The sequence below is a fragment of the Perna viridis genome, chromosome 4 (genome assembly GCF_037379345.1).
Source record: "Perna viridis isolate PV_CMFRI_1.1 ecotype Kerala chromosome 4, ASM3737934v1, whole genome shotgun sequence".
Classification (NCBI taxonomy): Eukaryota; Metazoa; Mollusca; class Bivalvia; order Mytilida; family Mytilidae; genus Perna; species Perna viridis.
This window is the reverse complement of record NC_142448.1, coordinates 15839639-15859473: the sequence shown is the minus strand read 5'-3', so window position 1 is coordinate 15859473 and position 19835 is coordinate 15839639. Positions and strand designations below refer to the sequence as shown.

Here is a 19835-nt window from a genome sequence, read left to right as displayed (position 1 = left end):
AGGTATGTGGCCTTCAACTGGTAGCGCTCAGTCTAATGATGACAGGAATATCTAGTTCGTCTGCTTTGTTGAAGAGCATGTAAAGTGATTTTGTCATAAGCTTTGTCTGCCTTGTTGAGCAGCTTGTAAAGTGATTTTGTCATAAGCAGAATTTTGACTTGTAGGTTTTGCTGTATTTGTAATATAAACCAGTACAAAATTATGTATAAATGAATTAAAATCACATTTTTTAGTCACACTGACTTTAGAGTCCTTATTAAATGTGAATATACACCTTATTAATTATACTACCCACCTGAAAAGCTTGAGGTATATAGTGAACATGATGTCTATCCATTCATCCTTCCCCATTTTTGACCAGCAACTTTTCTGAAACCGCTGAATGGAATTCAGTGTAAGTTGCACAGATTTTTTATTACATTGTACACCTCTAATTTTGTTTTACGCCTGAATGCCTTAAATCACTTATGGGTTTCTATATGGTTTCTGGGGAGGGGAATAGAAGGTATCTCCAACAGCTTACAATTTTTCTAGTTATACAAGGTTGGACCAGGGGTTGAAATTAATACTACTATTATATTGTTTAGGTATGGAAACAGAAAGGTGAAGAATACAGAGTGACAGGAGGTCAGGGATGGTGTTGGAGGAGTTGTACTAAAGTATATAAGCATGTTCCTCAGGATACTGTAGGTCTGAGGGCTGTCGCCAAAAAACTTCAGGCAAGAAAGAGAAAAAATGAAAAAGGCAGTGATATTGATTCTTCAGGTATCAAACAAGAATCTGATGTCAAAACAGAAATAAAGCAGGAAATGGTGGAAGGCATGGAAGTTGCAGCAGAAATGGAGGTGAAATCAGAGGACGTTGCAAGTGAGGTAAAGTCAGAGGCTATGGCTTCTGAAATTGAAGTAAAAACTGAAACGATGGATAATGCTTCTGATGACTGTGTAGAGGGTGGCAATTTAGACTCAGGGAATGATGGTGGTTTGTGCAATAAAAGCTATGAAGAAAAAATGGATGATGATGAAGTTAAAAAGGAAAGTTTTGACATTGACAGCCCCACAAAAAAGATTGATGTAGAAAGTGGAAGTCCAGTCAAAAAGAATGAGCTTGATGTGATTGTAGTAGCTCCAAGGAAACATAGATTTGGAACTTCTAAGATGGAAATCAAAATTGTAGAAGAAAGTGAGGACAAAAAAATTATAAGTGTTAACAATGCTCTGCATACTGTTACAATAAATAAGGCAGCTAGTAAATCTTTACCCCCAATTCTAGACATTGAAACACTAGATATAAGTAAGGCTATGAATGAAAGGACTTACTACGAGAAAATAACAAAACCATATGCAAAACTTGATGTGTTACTTCAGAAACGTGTCAAGCAGGATGAAATAGAAACAAAACAGAGACAAGCTCTACAACAACAAATCAATTGGAAGCTCAAAGTGCAGGCTAATCCAGGTATTAAGGAAGAATCTGTAGAGAAAGGTGACAGTGATAAATCTACTACCAGTACGACTGACCCTGAAATGTCATTACATCATGATGATAATTCTATCTATACTTGTTATTCTTACTTGTGCCAGAGTGAGGGTAAAAGTATGTGTTATTCTCCCGTCTGTATTCATAGTCGATCACTAGATGAAGAGCTTACTACAGGACTGGAAGACACGACAAGTAAAACTGGGGATGAAGAGGAGGATGAAGATGTGGATATTGAAGGGGATAAGGATGAAAAGAAAGAGGAAAATGAAAAGGAAGGGGTACATGATACCTCTGAGGAAAAAATGGAAGTTGATGTGGAAGGTGCTGACGAAAATAAAAGCGAAGTCAAAATGGAAGTAGAAGTTGGGGAAGAAAGAGTAGGAAAAGTCACATCATCTTCAGAGGTTAAAACCGAAACAGGGGCACCTCAAGCTTCTGTTGTAAAACCTGAAGACAGCAAAACTGTTGTTAAAACAGAAGACAATAAACCAAAGACTTCTTCAAGTACTAGTGCTCCATCACTTCTACAGAATAAGAAAAATCCTTTCTTCACAACTGCTCAGCTTGCTCTAAAACAAGCCATTGAGAAAATGAGTGTTGATGAATTGAAAAATAAAATGCCTCCAACACGCAGCACAAAAGAAAAGATAAAATTAGTAAAGTACTCAAGATTTGGTCAAAAAATGAATAAAAAGAAAGCTACATTACCTCCATGTCATAAATATTTAACACCTTGTGGGAAAAGGACCTTGTTTGCATTGGAGAAGTATGATCTTAAGCGAATGGCTAGGAAATGTGGTAGGATAGAAACTAAAGCATTCAATTACAATTGCAAAATGAATCATGTGAATTGGATCTATCCTTGTCCACGACCTTTGTTTAAGACGGCGTGGAGATTTAGGACACAAACTGTTCGGACGTTTGGTGCTGTAGCATTACAGTTACGTATTATGTATGCATGTCTCAGGTGGGATGATTTGTCAGTGAAACCTCCTGTGGGAGGTACAAACACTGTTTCGACAGAGACAGAAATCACCACCAAAGAACTCTTAAAACGAAGAGATGTTGGTCCTCACATGCTTAGATCTGAGTTTCTAGTCAGGAAAATTGTTGTGCCTTTGGGAATTACCTCTCAACCAAAAGGTATGTACTGGTATTTGATTAATATACGTGATTGTTACATGTAATTCTCTTTTCATTAGACATTTTTTTATTGCAGTATTGTAAAAACTTTAATATTTGACTAATACTAACTGTTTAAGACTGGCAAAAGTTACACATTTTTTTTAAATTAAATTTCAATTCTTCATAGTACAATCAAAAACAAATATCATACAGACCAATTTGAAAGCATTCTTTTCTAAAAATAAAGTCTATTTCAGTTTGTAGTAGCATATAATATTTAACCATACTTGAAAGATAAGTAGTTTTTCTATTCATTACACATATTTGTAATGTTTTCAATTTACAATTAACTTGATAGAAAAATACACACCTCAGAGAAGTGGGTTGAGAGAAAGGAAGCGACCAGAATCACCTAAGCAGACAGAACCAAGTGTTACTGAAATCTGGACACCAGAAGAGGAATTAGAAATCTGGGAAATCAAACAGTTTGGAGAAAAGTAGGTCATATGCTTTATATTTGGAATCAATAAGTATATAGAAACCTGTATTATTGAAGTGGTTGATTACAAAAGGACTATTTTGCAACCTATTTATAATGTACAATGAAGTATTGAGATCTCTTGAAGGTGCTCTAATAAGAACTTGGTGCTTAGAACCCACAAGAAGCAACTGTTGACTTTTTGAATTTTCATTACACAGGCTCGCAAAACAAAGGGCAGCTATCAGTGAGAAAACAAACCAGGAACAAGTTAGTCAGACAACAGTTAATGCAGCACAGCTTAAAGCCACATTAGAAATGCAGTTAAAACAACAGAGACTAGCACTGCAGCAGAAACGACTGTTAGAAGCCCAGGGTAAAACTACAGAAGCTGCTGCTGTTAGTTCATCCATCATCTCGGCCACACTGTCTAGCTCTGGTGGAGGGACCATTATTAAAACTGTCAGCTCTACAACAGGATCATTGATTGGTCCTACTAGCATTCTAAAAAATGTGCAACCAAAATCATTGTTGTCTCCATCAGGTAAAAAGTAGTTTGTTGATGTTATCTGTATATTAGGTCATAAATTAATCAATCACCGGTTCTGTTCTGGGTAAGGAATTTACAGGAGATGTGTCACACTCATTTTTTTTTTACATTTAATACATTGTCTCATCCCATTGAATTTCTATTCAAAAAGTTAATGACAAATTCAAGATTGATGGATATGAAAAGAATATTCTCCCAAGTATAAAGACTAGATGGAGAAAATACACACACAACCAAGAACATGAAATAACGATAATAACACATACAAAAAAATAGTAAAATGAGTAACTGGACTCAACTAAAAACTGGGAGCATGGACCAGGTGCACCGGTAGGGTAAGCGTCATTTTGTATAATAGTCATTTTGTATAAAAGTCTGTCGAGGTGCTCATAAAATGTCACATCTTGGGTAGACAAAAGTAAAAAAAGGAAAACTTGACATGGGGAACAAATTTGGTCTAATGGTGCCATAACAATCCACAAGTTCATGATGACGACCATGAAACTTCTGTAGTGATGACTAATCTTGAAGCAACATAACCCTGTTCCAGAAGCTGAACTTTAAGAAATATGTTCAAGGATATTCAATGAAAAGAAATTTTGAGGCTTAACAGTAATATGTTTTTGTTATCAGTGACCACTGCAGTGACAGTTGGGAACCAGCTAGTCAAAGTCCAGTTACCAAAGACTGCTATCCAGATACAACCAACCACTCGTCTTACGCTTGCTCCAAAACCAGGGTCTGTAGCCACAACATCAACCACTAGTGTTACACCGACTAGGATTGTCATCCCAGGGAGTACTGCTACTGCTGCAACATCAGCACCTAAATGTAAGCACAAATTATCTGACATGTCTGGCTCAAGTACCTCTTTGAATTGAATCATACTTAGGAAGTTAAAAAAAGTCATTTTATGGCAGTAAAATTGATATGTTGATATAATGACTGTAAGAAAATGAATTTTACCGACAATTCATTACAATAAAAAGAATTAAGTATCCTACATTATTGTCCAGGAATATAATCTTTGGGAATAAAAACAATTCTACATGCATGCAGTTTCTTCGAATACGCTTTCAAAAATTCTGATTGAATATTTTTTATTGCTCTGCGTTCAAGTATCTTTCCATTTATTCCTTTAAAGTGGCAGTTGGTACAAGACCAGCAGCACCAAACACAGGTACTCCAGGCCAGGTCCAGAACTTACAGATTATACAAGGTCCATCTGGACAGCTGCAAGTCAGAGGACTTATGCCAGGTATACCTTCTGTATATTTATCACCTGAACATTTATCAGATGGTGTCCATTTTCATCTGTATTATGTCAACATTTTGTTCACAACTTTTTGAAAATCACTGAATCAATTTTGATCAATTTTAAAAGGAATGATGTATTGTTTGTCTACTTTCACTGTACTTTATGTGACAAATATGGCTACCATAGTCCTTTGAAAATTAGGCGTCGACTGGCAAATTCGAAAATCAACTCCTTTGGAACATTCAAAGAAAATTTCATTCTTTGGAATATTTTTTTAGCTTTAGCCATAAAAGTTGATAAAACAAAATATCTGCTTTGAACAGTAATTTTAATTGAAAGGTGACCATTTTTTTAAATCTATAATTTGCATCCATTGTTTTTTTTTCAGGTCAGCAGATCATTAGATTACCCGATGGGCGTCTGCAATTGTTGACTCTGCCTCAAGGTCAGCAAGCAGCATCAGGCACAACATTGCCTACACCCCAGGTTGCTACACAGCAGGCATCACAGACTACTACAACAACTACACCTCAGATAGCTGTACAGAAACAACCCACATCAATCCTAGTCAGTTCACCTTCATCTACACCACAACTTGTTATCTCATCTAACCAATCAAATTTAACCTCACCATCCCGAGTCCTCATACCATCAGGTCAGGTAAATGCAAGTGGAATATCCACAACTCCTACTGGTGTTGTAATAGCCAGACCAGCAGCTCAGGTAAGACCTGCTGGACAAGTAATGGTTGTATCCCAACCTGGAACTCCTCAGATAGCATTAGCTGGATCTCCTACCAAGGCTTTGACTGTGGCAAGGCCTCAGACACCAGTAACAGCCAAAATAGGAGGAACACCTGTTGTCCTATCCCAGGGGGCAGCTGGTACTGTTGTTTCAGTGGCTGCTTCAACACCAGGTGGTTCATCTACTATTAGACAAGTTATAATGGCTAACCAAAGTACACCTATCAAAGTATCTGCTGCTCCTGGAACAGTTCTCAATGCTAGCACAGCTGCTGCTTTACTTCAGGTAAGTAATTGGTGTAGGGTGTAATGTTTCAAAAAATGCAAGGCATTCATCTGCTCTTAATTATTTTGATGCAAATTTTACCTACATGTATACTAATATAATGGTCAATGACAGAAATGGCCATGTTGCTGTAAAGTTGGTAAACAGGAAATAGAAATGCAACAAACTTGAAATAGCATCCCACATTATAGAACCCTATGCTAAGTTGCATATCAAATGTTTTCAAGTGGCTGTGATTTATGGTTGTTTAAAAAAAAAATTGCTGGATTGCAGCCTGGCCAAAAGAAACCTATTATTCAGAAGTTGTTGTTTTGATTTTTTTTTCTAATTCAAACATTCAAAATAATTTATGTGTGTATTTTTCCTTATTGGTGCAAAGTATTGTTTTATCTGAATCAAAGCATGTTATTGTTGGCAAAATGATAAAAAAAACAATTAAAATATCACAATTTATGAATATCAATGTTCTAGGCTAAACAACTTCAGCTTAAACAACAAGCTCTTCAACAACAACAGCAACCAATCCAACAGCCAGTGGTTCAGACTCAACAAGTTGTCCAACAACAGACATCTGCAGCTTCTCTACTAACACCAACACAACAACTTAGACCAGCTGTACAGACAACTAGTGCTGGTAACACCAAGTATGCTGTCACACCACAAGTTGTTCAACAAGGTTGGCATGATTTTTTTTTGTATGTCTTGATAATTAATTATTCTTAATGATCTTAATTAAAATTATAAAATGTTGCTCTTTAAGGCACAAAATGCAAAATTTTATTTAAAACAGGGACAGTTTTAATAACTGGATTTGTCTTTTAACAGTTGTTCGTCAAGCGTTAATGCAGAACCAGACACCTGAGATCCAGGCCAAACTTCTAGCTATGCAACGTATGATGGTTACCAAACCAACAACACCTACCACAACAACCATTACTCCTTCACAGCCACTTGATGATGACATGGATGAAGATTCACTGTCTTCTCTTGACAGTTCTACTGATGATTTCAAACCAGTCAGTACGAGAATGCCTAAAGTAGACAACTTACAAAGCAAGGAGCAAAGAGAAGACAACTCAAGGTTTGATTTTACTGCTCTTGCAAATTCTTATTACATCGAAGTAAATTGATATCTTAAAGATTGCTAAAAACAAACTTAACAATTTAATAAAGTTGAAGTCTTATGTAGTTAAGAATTTCAGTTTGAAGCCATAAACTTTCATTCAAGTTGTTCAAGAAGCTCTTTATAAGGTTTCCTTAGGTTTCACTCTATTGTAAAATGTGTCTTACAGAAAACAAGTCTGTACTCAAGTATTAAAGAACATTGTTGATAGGATTGAAAGAAGAGAGAAGGATGCCTTACGCAAAATAAAGAAACAAGAACTAGAAGATGAAAAACAGAAGAAGCTCATAGCTGCAAAATTACAGGGGACCTTGTTCAAGCATAAAGAAATGGTAAAGAAAGAAATCCTGAAGAAGAGAGCTCTTATGGAGAGAAATCTTCAACAAGAAATCCAGGTTTGCTCCAAAAAGAAAAAGAAATATCTATGTAGTGCATTGCATGTAGATTCCAAAATTAATAACCTGCGTATGATTTAAATTTCTACATTAAACTTTTACTGTTACTTTAGTTTCAAAATGGGAAACCATTTAATGTCCAAGGTTTAATGCAGAATAGCAATTCAGCCCTTCATTGGAGAGTATACTATTGTCTGTAAATTAACCTGAAAATATTGTATTATTGTGCCTGGTCATGACAATTTTACTTGTGTTATTCATTATTAATTATATTTTCTATTTTAGGTTGAAGTTGCATCAGAACTGAAGAAAAGACCTGCTCAACCATTAACAGCCAAGAGGCCACAAGTGACTCATGCAGTTCCTCCTCAAGCGATCCAGCCTCCTTCACAAGAGCCTGCTCTACCTCCTCCTTCCAAGAGAAAGAAGCAGAAAATTATCTCCACAGGGGCTGGAAGGGCATTTAATCCTAAGGAAAAGTTATACTGTCTGTGTAGGACACCATATGATGATACTAAGTAGGTTTATCAAATGTGATATGCAAATTGCTCTGACGTACGATATCCATTTTTGTGGTCTTTGTTCAGATTCGAAGTTATATGTAAACTTGATAGTTATAGCATATGTGGTCAGATTTTTTTTTTAATTGATAGACAAATTTTAGTTAACCTTTATCAGTAACAAAAGTTCTCTGAAACTTTTTGAATCACAAATATTAATACATTGCTTTGCAAATGAACTGCATTTTAGAATTTATGTTTGTAGGTTTTATATTGGCTGTGACCTTTGTTCAAACTGGTTCCATGGTAGCTGTGTAGGTATATCAGAGATGAAAGCCAAGGCCATTGATGCTTACACCTGTCCTGATTGTAAAAGACAACAAGAGAGTACAACAGAGGAGTTATATTGTCTGTGTAGAACACCTTATGATGAATCTCAGTATGTTCTATTGTTGTCAGTGTGTAGGTCTGATAATTACAGCTTTTGAGCATATAAGTTCTAAAGCAGATTTTCATTATAATTCTCTGTAGAGAGCAGTCTCATTTTGTTTTGGCTAGTATGTTTGAATTTCATTTTATAAGCTCACCTGACCGAAAGGCCATGTGAGCTATTGCAATCACTATGTGTCTGTCATCTGTCCTTGTTGTCCATTAACCTTTTCAGACATCTTCTCCTCTGAAACTACTGGATAGTTAACGGGGAGTTAATTGTTCAACGTGATGAGTTGGACCTATTCATAAATTTTCAGAAAGATCTATTGATGGGTGAATGAGTTATGGGTCCTGAATTTTTTTACGCTTACCCTACTGGTGCACCTGGTCCATGCTCCCAGTTTTAGTGGTGTCCTAGGCTCATTTGCTTTTGTTGCTTTGTGAGTATGATTTTAGTTACCTTGTGTTCTTTGCTGTGTATGTCTGTTTACCATGTCTGGTCTTTGTCCCTGGATTGCATTCTTTTGATTACCGCTATAACATTGGTTCCCTTGATTACTCTTTCAGAATTTTTGTATTTCCAACTTTGAAAATCTTCTCTTAAACTACTGGATGAATTGTAACCAAACTTGGCATGAATGTACCTTAGGATATCCTTAACAATGTTTCTGTGGGGATTGATGATCTGGCAAAAACCTTGGCCAATGTTACTAAAAATAGACCATTGGGGTCAAATTTTTATTTTTGGAAATAAATCGTAAACAAATTCTGACAGGGTAAAATTGATCAGCATTGAAATTGTCACAATGATCTGTTGACCAATGTCGTAATAATTGCCCTTGACGAGTACAAAAAAATGACAAAGAGATTTATTTTGTAATATGAAAACCGGGTAGATAACTAAGATGCTCTCTATTGATTAAATGATTCTTGTGACAATAGTACAGTAAGATCAAGAATCCAGCTTTAGACTATTTCTGACCAGGTGAACGATTCAGGCTCTCTAGAGCCTCTAGTTACATATATTGAGGGTCCCGGTAGGTCAGTATCTTAGCAATATGAAATTATTTTAAGTTGTGATTGAAACTATCTGCACAATATATATAATTGCCATAAATGTTTATTTAAACTTTTATATAAATTTAATTGCCTAGTATGTGGAAAATGGTGTATCCCAAAAACTGAGACACTTCAGCAATCTGCAAACAACTGTAGATTAATTTGTGTGATCTATGACAAATTTCAGTATTTGTGGTCACACCCCATTTTACAGGGATTGTTGAATGATAGTAAAGTGATTTAAACTTACCCTTATTGAATTGACGAAAATGACCACCACAGACCAACTCTGAAATATTGATTGAATTTAACACTCTTACTTACATATTAACCAAACAAGATTTTCTTCCGCTTTTTCAAGTGCAGATTTTACCATTACAATAGGCTTTTTCTATATCAAGTGCACAATAACCTTGAATTAGTTCCAGTTTTGTTAGAATAGAGGGATGAAAATTCTGATAAAAGGATTTTTACAAATGTACATTTTTCCGACACAGTCGGTATAGGTTCGCTTTTTACCCTTTGACCTTAAGGACGCTCTTCTTAGGAAACGCAAGTACTGATAACTTAGTGGCGTTAGAAAAATCTGTATCAAAAATTTGGAATTGCATTTGAAAAAAACTTTATCGGAACCTTAAAAATTGTGTGCCACATTTTATTTTCTTGAAAGGAATATAGAAACTTAGAAGTAAAAAAGAACAAAATTTTACTGTGTCGGCTGTCTTTTTTTTTTTTAAAGATAGTACTTGTTTTGCTTCAGATTACGTAATAAATCCCTTTTTAATTAAGTGTATCTTGATCATTTCAGGTTCTACATTGGTTGTGATAGATGTCAGGACTGGTTTCATGGCAAGTGTGTTGGTATAACACAGAAAGAAGCAGATACTGTGGATGTCTATCTCTGTCCCAAATGTAAACAACAGGACAAGGAAGACCCCCTCACCAGTAAAGTCCTTACAGATAACGATTATGAACAACTCAAGAGATTGGTCAAAAGTCTTCAGGTAATTGGTTGCCCTCAATAGACAACCACTGAAATAATTTTTTCTATGTGAAAATAAAGCTACATTCAGACACTCAAACGACTTAATTCACCATTCAAATTTTCCCTATAGAAAGTGTACATTTTTTAAAATCTTACGGTATTCATTTGATGTATATGATAGATGTTACATGTATCTTATATATTGTTATAACAATCAGTAGTGATGGTATCATAATGGAATGCCATGCCAAAACTAATTGCCAAAAAACAGGTTTTTATATGACTGCAAAAAAAAAATGCAAATGTATTATGGTATCCTTTGTTGATGGTGTTTGTATTAGTTAACTTTTGTGTATCAACAAAAACTAAAGTGAAATTGTTCAGATCTTTTTGAAATTTTAAGGTTGTTTCTAGAGACATGACAAGGGGTCCTATAAAGTTTTTGGAGGTTTTTGTATCTCTCCCTATAAAATAAAAGAAGATATGTTGTAATTAGAATCGATAGAAATAGGATGCTCCCACTCAATGAGTTGGTGGTATACTGGAATCACCATTTTCAAGTGTCCCAATTTTTGTTGAAATTATCTCTGCTTCCAATAGGGTTTGTAAGTCTGACTCTAGTTTCAATTTCCTTACCCGAGTTCTAGATGTAGAACATTATCTGAAGATTGATCTGCATTTAATTGTTTACTTCAGGGTCTAGAAACGTTGCATTACAACGCCAAATGTTCTATTTCATGCTTTTCTGACATTTTTATGATGTTCAAATAGATATTTGTTGTTTTTAATCGGTATTTTTACATGAAAAGATGTTTTGCTTTTAATACTGAACTCATCACTCTGTAAGTGACAAATCTCCATGCATTTGAATGGTAGACTAGTACTCATTCTCGTGAAACCATGTAGTCACATGACGAGACTTACATAACCTGTGGATGGATCAATTTTAAATTTGGTGTTGGGTTCATATAGATAGGGTATATATGTTGTAAATGATTTAAGTTGCTCTCTTAATATCATCTTCCTGTATGAGTGGGGGTATGCCTAGCACAACAAATATGTTCAATCTTGTTTTGATGATTCTGTTTTCAGTGTTTTCCTTTTGAAACTTTTTTAAATAGTTTATTTATTAAAGAATAGTTTCATTGGTTAGAGTGGAGTTATATTTCATTTAAATGTGATGTGCTTCAAAACTCTTTAGATCACAGCCATGGTAGAAAAAAGGGATAAACAAATGACCAATATTTTGTGCAACACATTTGCTGCATCTTTGCATTAATATAAAGAAACTAGTCCTTTTAGAATCACAAAACTCCATTTTATCATTGTTTTGTTTATGTCATTATTATTGCTATGGCTCGGGATAAAACAAAGCAACATAAATGGCATGCCTGTGTTGAAACAATGATAAAATGGAGTTTCAGTGGTTTATTTCTTAATGAACTTAGTGTATTTACTGCCCACCATCTATGATAAATTTACTTGACATGACATCAGTTGTGTTTCAATGAATTTTTTTCAAAGAAAATATTTTTTAGGAAAGATTAAAACTTACAATCAGTTCTTTAATTATTAGTTAACTGTTTTTTTTTTTTTTTTTCTTAATATCTCATTTTTTTTTACATATTTTTATATTAGTCACACAAGATGGCTTGGCCATTCCTTGAGCCAGTAGATCCCAATGAAGTTCCTGATTACTATACAGTTATAAAGGATCCTATGGGTACGTTAGCTAATAGTTATTAGTAGAGAGGAACAGAATAATATGGTTTGGTAATGCCTCTTTTCATATTGTAAAAGTTTTTTCTTTAATAGAAGGTTTGAAAAAGTACATTATTAGTGTGGCATTTTGAAATATAACTAAATGACAACGTAATCATGTGATAGATACATTCTGAATGGGGAAAAAAATTATTGATACCACATTTCTTGTAGTTAAAATTGAAATAATTCTATGATGGAAGTTTTGAAGCATTTTTGTTGACAATTGTCCATTACAATATTATGTGACAGATATCAGTAAAGTAATTTATTTGAGGAAAGTTAAAATTATATGTGGTTTAATGCAAGAAGTTTTATAAAGTAAGATGTCTACATTTTTATGGTTATAATTTGTTTTCTAATTCTTTGTTTTTTCAACAGATCTTACAACTGTAGAAAGAAGAATACAGAACAAGCACTATGTCAAACTTATAGAATTTATAAAAGATGTGACTAAAATTTTTGACAATTGTAGATTGTATAATACTGCAGAGACTCCATTTTATCAGTGTGCTGAAGTTTTAGATACATTCTTTGTACAGAGATTGAAATCTTTAAAGGGTAGATTAGGTGGTAAATAGATACTGGCCATACAAAGTTCTCTAGTGCTATAAAACGTGAAGGTCGAGGTACTTTTATAGTTGAAATTGGTTTCTTAATTTTGTGAAATTAATTTTTGAGTCACAGCAAACTTTTACTTGCTGAACGAAAGTGTTCAGCCTAGAGTTTATAGCTTATTTGTACTGCACATTTTTGTCATAATCATTGGTCCAAACAGCCAGGTTTTTTATTTATACAAAACTAGGAAGTATATTACCCATGAAATACATGTGTTTAAACCATTGTAGACCCATGTAATGTTTTGATATTCAGAATTCTGAAGACTTTGAACAGGCATCACAAATTGGAAAGAAAAAATATGAATTTAGTACCAAAATTTTGCAATTTTTAGCAATAACTTGTTAACTACATTTGACTTGTCATTACTCTACAAGAAATAACTATATTAATCCAGTATGGTTTTGTTGTATTATATTAAGTACTTACCAAATAAGCAAATTGGTAACATTCTATTTCCAAGTTTAGAAATTTACTAGGGAGCCAATAACACCTATAAGTGTGCCTCGCCCTTTCATGTTTTCAAAATGGCAGTCATACATTACATATCATTTCATATTGTACATCAGTCATCATTATACACATATATCAACATGTTCATTTTCTGGGCATTTTTTCTTTCATTCCATGCAGTTTTTTGGTTTTTTTTTTTTTAAATGTTTTTTTTTTTGTTTTGTTTTTTTTTTTTTTTTTGGGGGGGGGGGGAAATTTAATATACAATTTATTTTACCAATGCATTTTGGAAGAATAGTAAATATTTGTATAGGTATTTGAATATTTGAGGCTCAGAAAAAATTTCTTTTAACCAAATTCTTCCATACTGATAAATTTCTATTTAGTAATTTATTTTCATGTTATTTTTACTTTTCCTTTAATAGTTGTTTTTTTTCTAGTTGTGCTTACATAGAAATAAAACATTTTCTTTTTTTCATTTTGTAGTATACGCTATCCCACACTTTATCGTTAATTATATTTTTTTTAAACAGTGCTAAATGCTAGTGATAAGTCTTCAGAAAATGAGTTTTTTGTTATAAGAAGACAATGTACAGTCCTACAAAATAAAATCAACTTATCATTGGTATTTGCATTTTACAACAAGGCTGTTATATACAAAGCAATACATAAATGTTTGCAAAGCAGCAAACAGTGAAAGGCAGCATATATAACTATTTAGTCTTTGTATGGCCGTCATTCTTATTTTATTTGTACAGTTTATGAAATTTGTATGTACATTAGGGGATAAATGAATTATTATCATGATATCAGTCTATTTCAATGTCTTATATGTACTCCTATATTACATTCAATGTTAACTGCATGTATATTAGTCCAAACATTTCATAATGGAATGTAGTCTGTCTAAAGTCAGGAGATATTTGTATTGTAGCTTGTATGTCATGCAATGCTGTTCAATTTCTAAAATTTGGTACATATTCTGTAGTGATATTTAACAATTTTTGGTTAAGTATCTGTACTTTTGGTCAGTAATTTATCAAATTGCAAGAATGAAGTGTTCTGGTTGCCAGAACTTTTTTTAAAGCTTGAATTTATTTTATACTTTGATTAAATCAGTTTGCAATGTTTTATAAGAATTTTATTACATGTACAATCAATACATTTCTTTTTTTCTTCTAAAATAAAAGGAAAGTGGTATCAACATAAATATCTTCTGCATCAACATGACATTGTTTCTGAATTTCAAAGATAGGGATGATTGATCCATCACTGTACAGATTCAGTAGTTGGTTAATTTATTTTTTCACCATAATCTTTGCATTTGATACATATTATTTATTGTATGTAAAAATTGTATGGTAAAATCTTTGATGATCTGAAAGTAAAGAAATTCAAAAGATGTGGTTATTCTTTGAATAAATTTAGAGGAATTGTCATTTTATCTTTGTTTCACTACTAGAACCAGACTATGCTGTCATTTTTATCAGATTGCATTCAAACTGAAGTGTTAGTAACCATAAAACCCTAGATGGTTTTGGTTTTTAAACAACTAAAAATGATTAGAAGCCACATTCTAGTATCATCTTGTCTTTGTCTGCATTATTGGAGGTCTATATGGTTTCAGTATATGTTAAAGGATCTTTGTGAAAAAATACTGTATGTTTGATTTGGGAGGGGGGGGGCAAAAAGCTGGCCAAACAATAACATTACTTGGTGGATGGATCTCTTTGAAATTGTACATCAAGGTGCTATCCCATAAAAGGAAGATTGGTCTAATACGATTCTAGCTTAATTCTTGTGTCAAATATTTAATTGCAATCAAAATTCAGAGCTGTATTAAGCTTGAATGGCAAGTCCATACTTGCCCCCTGTTCAGGATTTTACCTTCAAAGCATTTCTATTTCAGAAATACCTTGAGGTAGACCACTCTCCAGGACTGAGGGTGCATATGATAATTTCATTACTGATGAGTGTTTGCTAATTAATTATTGTACATGTATTTATAAAATGAACTAAATATAGCAGAATAATTTTTTTCCTTTAAAAATTTTACAATTTTGTGTATAGATTCAAACTTGAGTTCATTTTGTATTTAATGAAAACAAAAACCTGACCAGTTCATCAGTCATTCTTTATTTTAGTATTAATAACTTTTAATATTAAATACAAACATCCTCCAAAAGTAACAAATAGGGTGCCTAATACTACAACAGCAGTATGACGTCTATTTCCTACTGGAAGAGTTACTGTTAGTTTCTCCACATTCTGAAAAATAAAAAAAAATATTTTTAAATCGTTTTTCCAAAAAGCCAAGATATTGAAGTCATTCTTTAATACACTTACAAGTAAGTAGTAAATTGACATGTTCCCATGCAACAAAACTCTATCACTAACACTGTTGAATGTTTTATACACCTAGAGATTTTTTTTACCTAACAAAAAAAATTCTTAAAAAATTCATCAGAATTTGAAAAAAATACTTGACTAACACATTTCTACCACCAAACTTGTGTAATTAATTACACTCAAAATTTGCATGTGATGTCATGCTAGGCATAGCTGATATCAACTAAGTTGTGCTAGGCATAGCTAATACCAATGAAGTCGTGCTAGGCATAGCTGATACCAACAAAGTCATCATATAATAATCATTGATTGTTGGGGTTTAATGCCCAAACAGCAATATTTCAGCTATATTCAGGTGATGAACATGAAACGAAAAATGGGACGGGACACAACGAGGTCAACAAATTTTGATTGCCACTGGAAATAAGGAGAGGTGGGTAGGGTCAGACAATTTAGCCTCCTCTGGCGGAGTCCTATGGTTCCTACTCCGGGAGAATACCACAGAAGGGTTCTTTAACGTGCGAGGAACGTTGCATCTTTCCCAACACATTGCACCACTATGGTTTGCAGTCAGGTTTTCTGTATTATGGCCTGGTGACCCCAGCATGAAACATAACAGGGGTACCCCATTCCACTACTTGGGGCACACAACCCAGTTGCTCTATGGGCAAAGCGTCCTAGCCCTCGGCCAGAGTGCTGAGCACTATTTAGTCGCCTTTTACGACAAGCTTAGCACTGCTGCAGGCCTATTCTTTTGACACCCGGATCCACATGGGGCTCATATAATAATGAAAAAGTTCCCCATTACCCCAAATACAAATCAAGTATGGTATAACACTCTATGAAAACAAATGAAAAAAAAAACAGAAGACTAATGAAAATTTAAAGAATATTTTTTTCATGGGAGATAACTGTTTACATGTATTGCCTATATTTATATATTTTTTGGCACAGAAATTAAATGGCTTATACTCTAGAATTATAGAATCATAGTTTACAGCAATTAAATACATACAGTTGAATACTGAAGCATCTTCCAATTACATATTATGTCTTCATCAGTACTGCATTTCATTTGTTCTTCAGTTAAAATAGCTCCAACATAATCTGATAAAATAATATTTTCAACATACAGGTATGGCTTGAAGATAAAGAGCAGAGTTCCTTTTTTTTTTTTAATCTGAGATAAATCTTAATCTTTTCACTTCACAAACAGAACTTATTTATAGATGAACAAAAAAACGCTTATACAACATGTATTATACTCTGTCTCAAATAATGGGCACCTTGTCTGTCTGTTTGTTAAAGTTTGTTGCAATTATCTCAGCCCCCAATGGATGGACTACCTTCAAATTTGGTGTGTGGCTAACATACACTGTAAGCAGAGTTACGTGCTGTCAGATATCAACTTCCTGTTCCATGGGACTTTTACCATTTTTCACCATATGGACTAATAAAGAAAATTTTCATCACAAACAGCTCCCAATGTATGGATTGATTTCAATTCATATTGATGGGACATACATTGTAAGTAATTGTGGATGCAGTCTGACATCAACATCCTGTTTTGTGGGACTTTCCCATTTTTCACTATATATAAAAATCTGGACTCTAAATGGATGGAATGATTTCAAGTTTGGTCTGTGGACTCATATAGTAGGGGCATGTGTTGTAACTTATTTTGGTTGATCTCTGTGAAGGCTAGCACTACAATGAATGCAGCTTTGTGTTTGTAAGTGCAATTAATTAATCTTCAAATATGCATAAGACTTTCTTGTATATTAAAAGTGATCTACCAAAACAAAAAGTTTTTATTCAAATTTGTATCTGCTTTTCTATAAAAAAAATATTGAAACAGAACTCACCACTTCTGTCACATCTAATAAATAGCTCTGGATTATATAAGTAAAACTTGGTGAAATCGGTGCTAGGTTTGTGATATCGTAGATGTATAGGTAAAGTCACATTGACCACTAAGTCAGCTCCATTCATGTGTGTATCTTTATATATCAGGACAGAGAAACCTCTAGATGTGTATTCTGGTTTCTCTATATCAAGTGTGGGTGATATGTACTGGAAGTAATTAAGGAACAACAAAAATACAATCTCATTTTTGTAACAATAAAAACAAGGTAACGATTTCCAAATTCACATTAATTTAAACAGTTACTATTACCTTCCTCAAACTTTAGGTGTTCTTATTGATTATTGATTAAAGATAAATATTAATTTGTTACAGTGTATAAACATAACAAATTTGGCCTTAGCAGTAAAGTATACAGCATATTGATAACTTACATCAAATCCTAAATGTTCCCCTAAAGATTTCAGCTGGAATATATCAACATACACGTTACTAGGCAGAATCTCTCTGATAACACTATGGCATGGTACAGCAGATTGTTGGAACAATGCTTGGGGTATTCTGATGACAGTTCGTAGTTCTCTGGATTCAGTATATTAAAGCAATATATTTTTTATTCACTATTTTCAGAGGAACCATATAAATCCCTATAAATCCTAAATTTGAGTATATAAATCTCTGATATTTTAAGGTTAGTAAGGTTTTATTTAATTTTATTTAATTTTTAAGAATATTACCTTATAATTTAGATTAGCTGATGTTATATATTTTGGTAAAATTTATATTACTGGTTGTTGGTTAATTAATTGTTAATAAGTTCAGTGTACATGTTCTTACTTTTCACAAACATGAAGAATGGAAAACTGTGAAAGAAAGAGAAGACATTTTAAAAAAGTATTTCTATTCATTCATATTTATTCCATGTCTTATTGTATTTCATACTATGACAGATTTATCCTGGATTGCCATTTTTACTTCATACCTGTGAAATCCTGATTTTAACAGCTGCCTTTGTAATACTGGTTGTAACAATGATTCGGTTACTCCAGCAAAGGCATATAGAATGTACAGAACATTGATAATCATTGTTAACATGGTTACTGATTGTGTTTTTTGTTACTTCACATGTCTGTCATTTTCAATCCATCTGGAAAATTGAAAGATGTACAATAAAAAAAATAGGAGTGCCATGTTGCTTCTAGAAAGCAAGAAGTACAAACTAACTATTTGTGATGAGGGGGAAAAAGATTCTGGCTAGGGATATCTGACATAAGCACTAATAACAATTACCCAAGAAACTATGTCCAGAGTGCAATAAACATTAAAGAAGCAAAACAATAAAACTCCTCAATACAAAAATGCAATTGTAGTATTTTTAGACTGTCTCATAGACATCTTTGTATCTCAGAGACACAAATATGACTTCCCATTTAATAAAAATATCTCTTATTTGAATAAAGGCATTTATTTTAAAAAAATAAGTTACATTAAAAACAAAGCCATATAATCCTACCGCATATTGAAAACGAAATTGTTAAGTCCAGCTATCTTTTACTTAGGGAATACTTTACAAAAGGTCACAATCTTTTGGCCCTGCTAACCTCCATAATCAAGCTGTAGCTCAAAAACTGTAGAATGTAGCCAGACAAGCCATGTTATAATATACTGCTATGGAATATAGAAAATGCTCAATTATATTTCAATTGAAGTCAAACTCTTTTAGCAATGTACATCTCCATTACTATTTTGTGTACAAATATCCCACAAAGTTTCAAAGCATACTTAGCTCAAAAACTGTGGGAAGTGACATCCAGAGAAAATAGTGTCCCCTATTACCCCATGGAATATGGAAATTGTTAAGTTACGCTACCTCTAATTTGGTAATGCTTAACAAAAAATCTAACTCATTTTACAACTCCATTTAAATATATGTATAAATATTACCCAAATTTCCAAGCAGTAGCCAAAACTCAGTGGGTAAAGATATCTGGCATTTTTTTGACTTTGTAAATAAATATCAAGGCCTAAAAAAATTTGGAAATGTATAATTTCACGGACTTCCACTACCATAGACCTGTACCTAGATATATGCCACTACCTAAAAAACAAAAAAGTATTTTTCTGGCCTATAGGCTATGGATTTTAATGTACAACATATGAAAATATTTTAAAATAAAATTTTCTGATGCCCATATTTCTGAAAATAAATATTCTGTCCCGATCTAATTAAACTGACAGGCACCCCTTCAGAATGAAATGAACGCCCCCTACATGACAAATTGTCGATTTTCAACTAATATATAAGTTATAAACTTACAAATGAGGCGGTTTAGGTAAACGTCAAAATGAAAGTGAAAGAAGATTTAAAATAACG

At 33.4% G+C, this 19835-nt stretch overlaps 2 protein-coding genes and 1 long non-coding RNA gene across 6 annotated transcripts in view; 2 read left to right on the top strand and 1 right to left on the bottom strand.

The window, feature by feature from the left end:
- The window catches only part of LOC148619056 (nucleosome-remodeling factor subunit BPTF-like), a 33235-nt gene extending 18548 nt beyond the window's left edge, over positions 1–14687 (top strand). Inside the window, exons 10-23 of one of the 2 annotated variants that reach the window (XM_088578587.1) lie at positions 588–2625; positions 2966–3104; positions 3307–3629; positions 4269–4466; positions 4780–4893; positions 5282–5922; positions 6394–6598; positions 6748–7003; positions 7257–7440; positions 7726–7958; positions 8206–8379; positions 10240–10435; positions 12055–12139; positions 12559–14687. In XM_088578587.1, coding sequence (XP_088434713.1) covers positions 588–2625; positions 2966–3104; positions 3307–3629; positions 4269–4466; positions 4780–4893; positions 5282–5922; positions 6394–6598; positions 6748–7003; positions 7257–7440; positions 7726–7958; positions 8206–8379; positions 10240–10435; positions 12055–12139; positions 12559–12758 — 4986 coding nt within the window. In that variant the 3' untranslated portion in view covers positions 12759–14687. Of the gene's footprint in view, positions 1–587; positions 2626–2965; positions 3105–3306; positions 3630–4268; positions 4467–4779; positions 4894–5281; positions 5923–6393; positions 6599–6747; positions 7004–7214; positions 7441–7725; positions 7959–8205; positions 8380–10239; positions 10436–12054; positions 12140–12558 lie in introns of both variants that reach the window. The other variant, XM_088578586.1, reaches the window with a different exon arrangement.
- Positions 1–19835, top strand: part of LOC148619050 (uncharacterized) — a 196677-nt gene that overhangs the window by 106388 nt on the left and 70454 nt on the right. The window lies entirely within an intron of this gene.
- LOC148619055 (GPI alpha-1,4-mannosyltransferase I, stabilizing subunit-like) lies at positions 15369–19832 on the bottom strand. Of its 3 annotated transcripts, none has more exons than XM_088578588.1 (6): positions 19779–19832; positions 18444–18608; positions 17896–18043; positions 17463–17670; positions 16613–16704; positions 15369–15516 (listed from the first exon to the last, which is right to left on the bottom strand). In XM_088578588.1, exons 2-6 carry the CDS (start codon positions 18554–18556, stop codon positions 15373–15375), a joined length of 705 nt encoding a protein of 234 aa, XP_088434714.1. In that variant the 5' UTR covers positions 18557–18608; positions 19779–19832; the 3' UTR covers positions 15369–15372. The 3 variants fall into 3 exon arrangements, with proteins under 3 accessions (XP_088434714.1, XP_088434715.1, XP_088434716.1); XM_088578589.1 differs by lacking the exon at positions 19779–19832 and adding an exon at positions 18975–19103; XM_088578590.1 differs by lacking the exon at positions 19779–19832 and adding an exon at positions 19063–19081.

Excerpts from the sequence above, each read along its gene's own strand:
- LOC148619055 (XM_088578588.1), bottom strand. The coding sequence starts at position 18,556 with ATGTTAACAATGATTATCAATGTTCTGTACATTCTATATGCCTTTGCT. Across the intron at positions 18,044-18,443 it reads TTAAAATCAGGATTTCACAG|AGAACTACGAACTGTCATCA; the intron begins GTATGAAGTAAA and ends TACTGAATCCAG. Across the intron at positions 15,517-16,612 it reads AGATGCTTCAGTATTCAACT|AATGTGGAGAAACTAACAGT; the intron begins GTATGTATTTAA and ends TTTATTTTTCAG.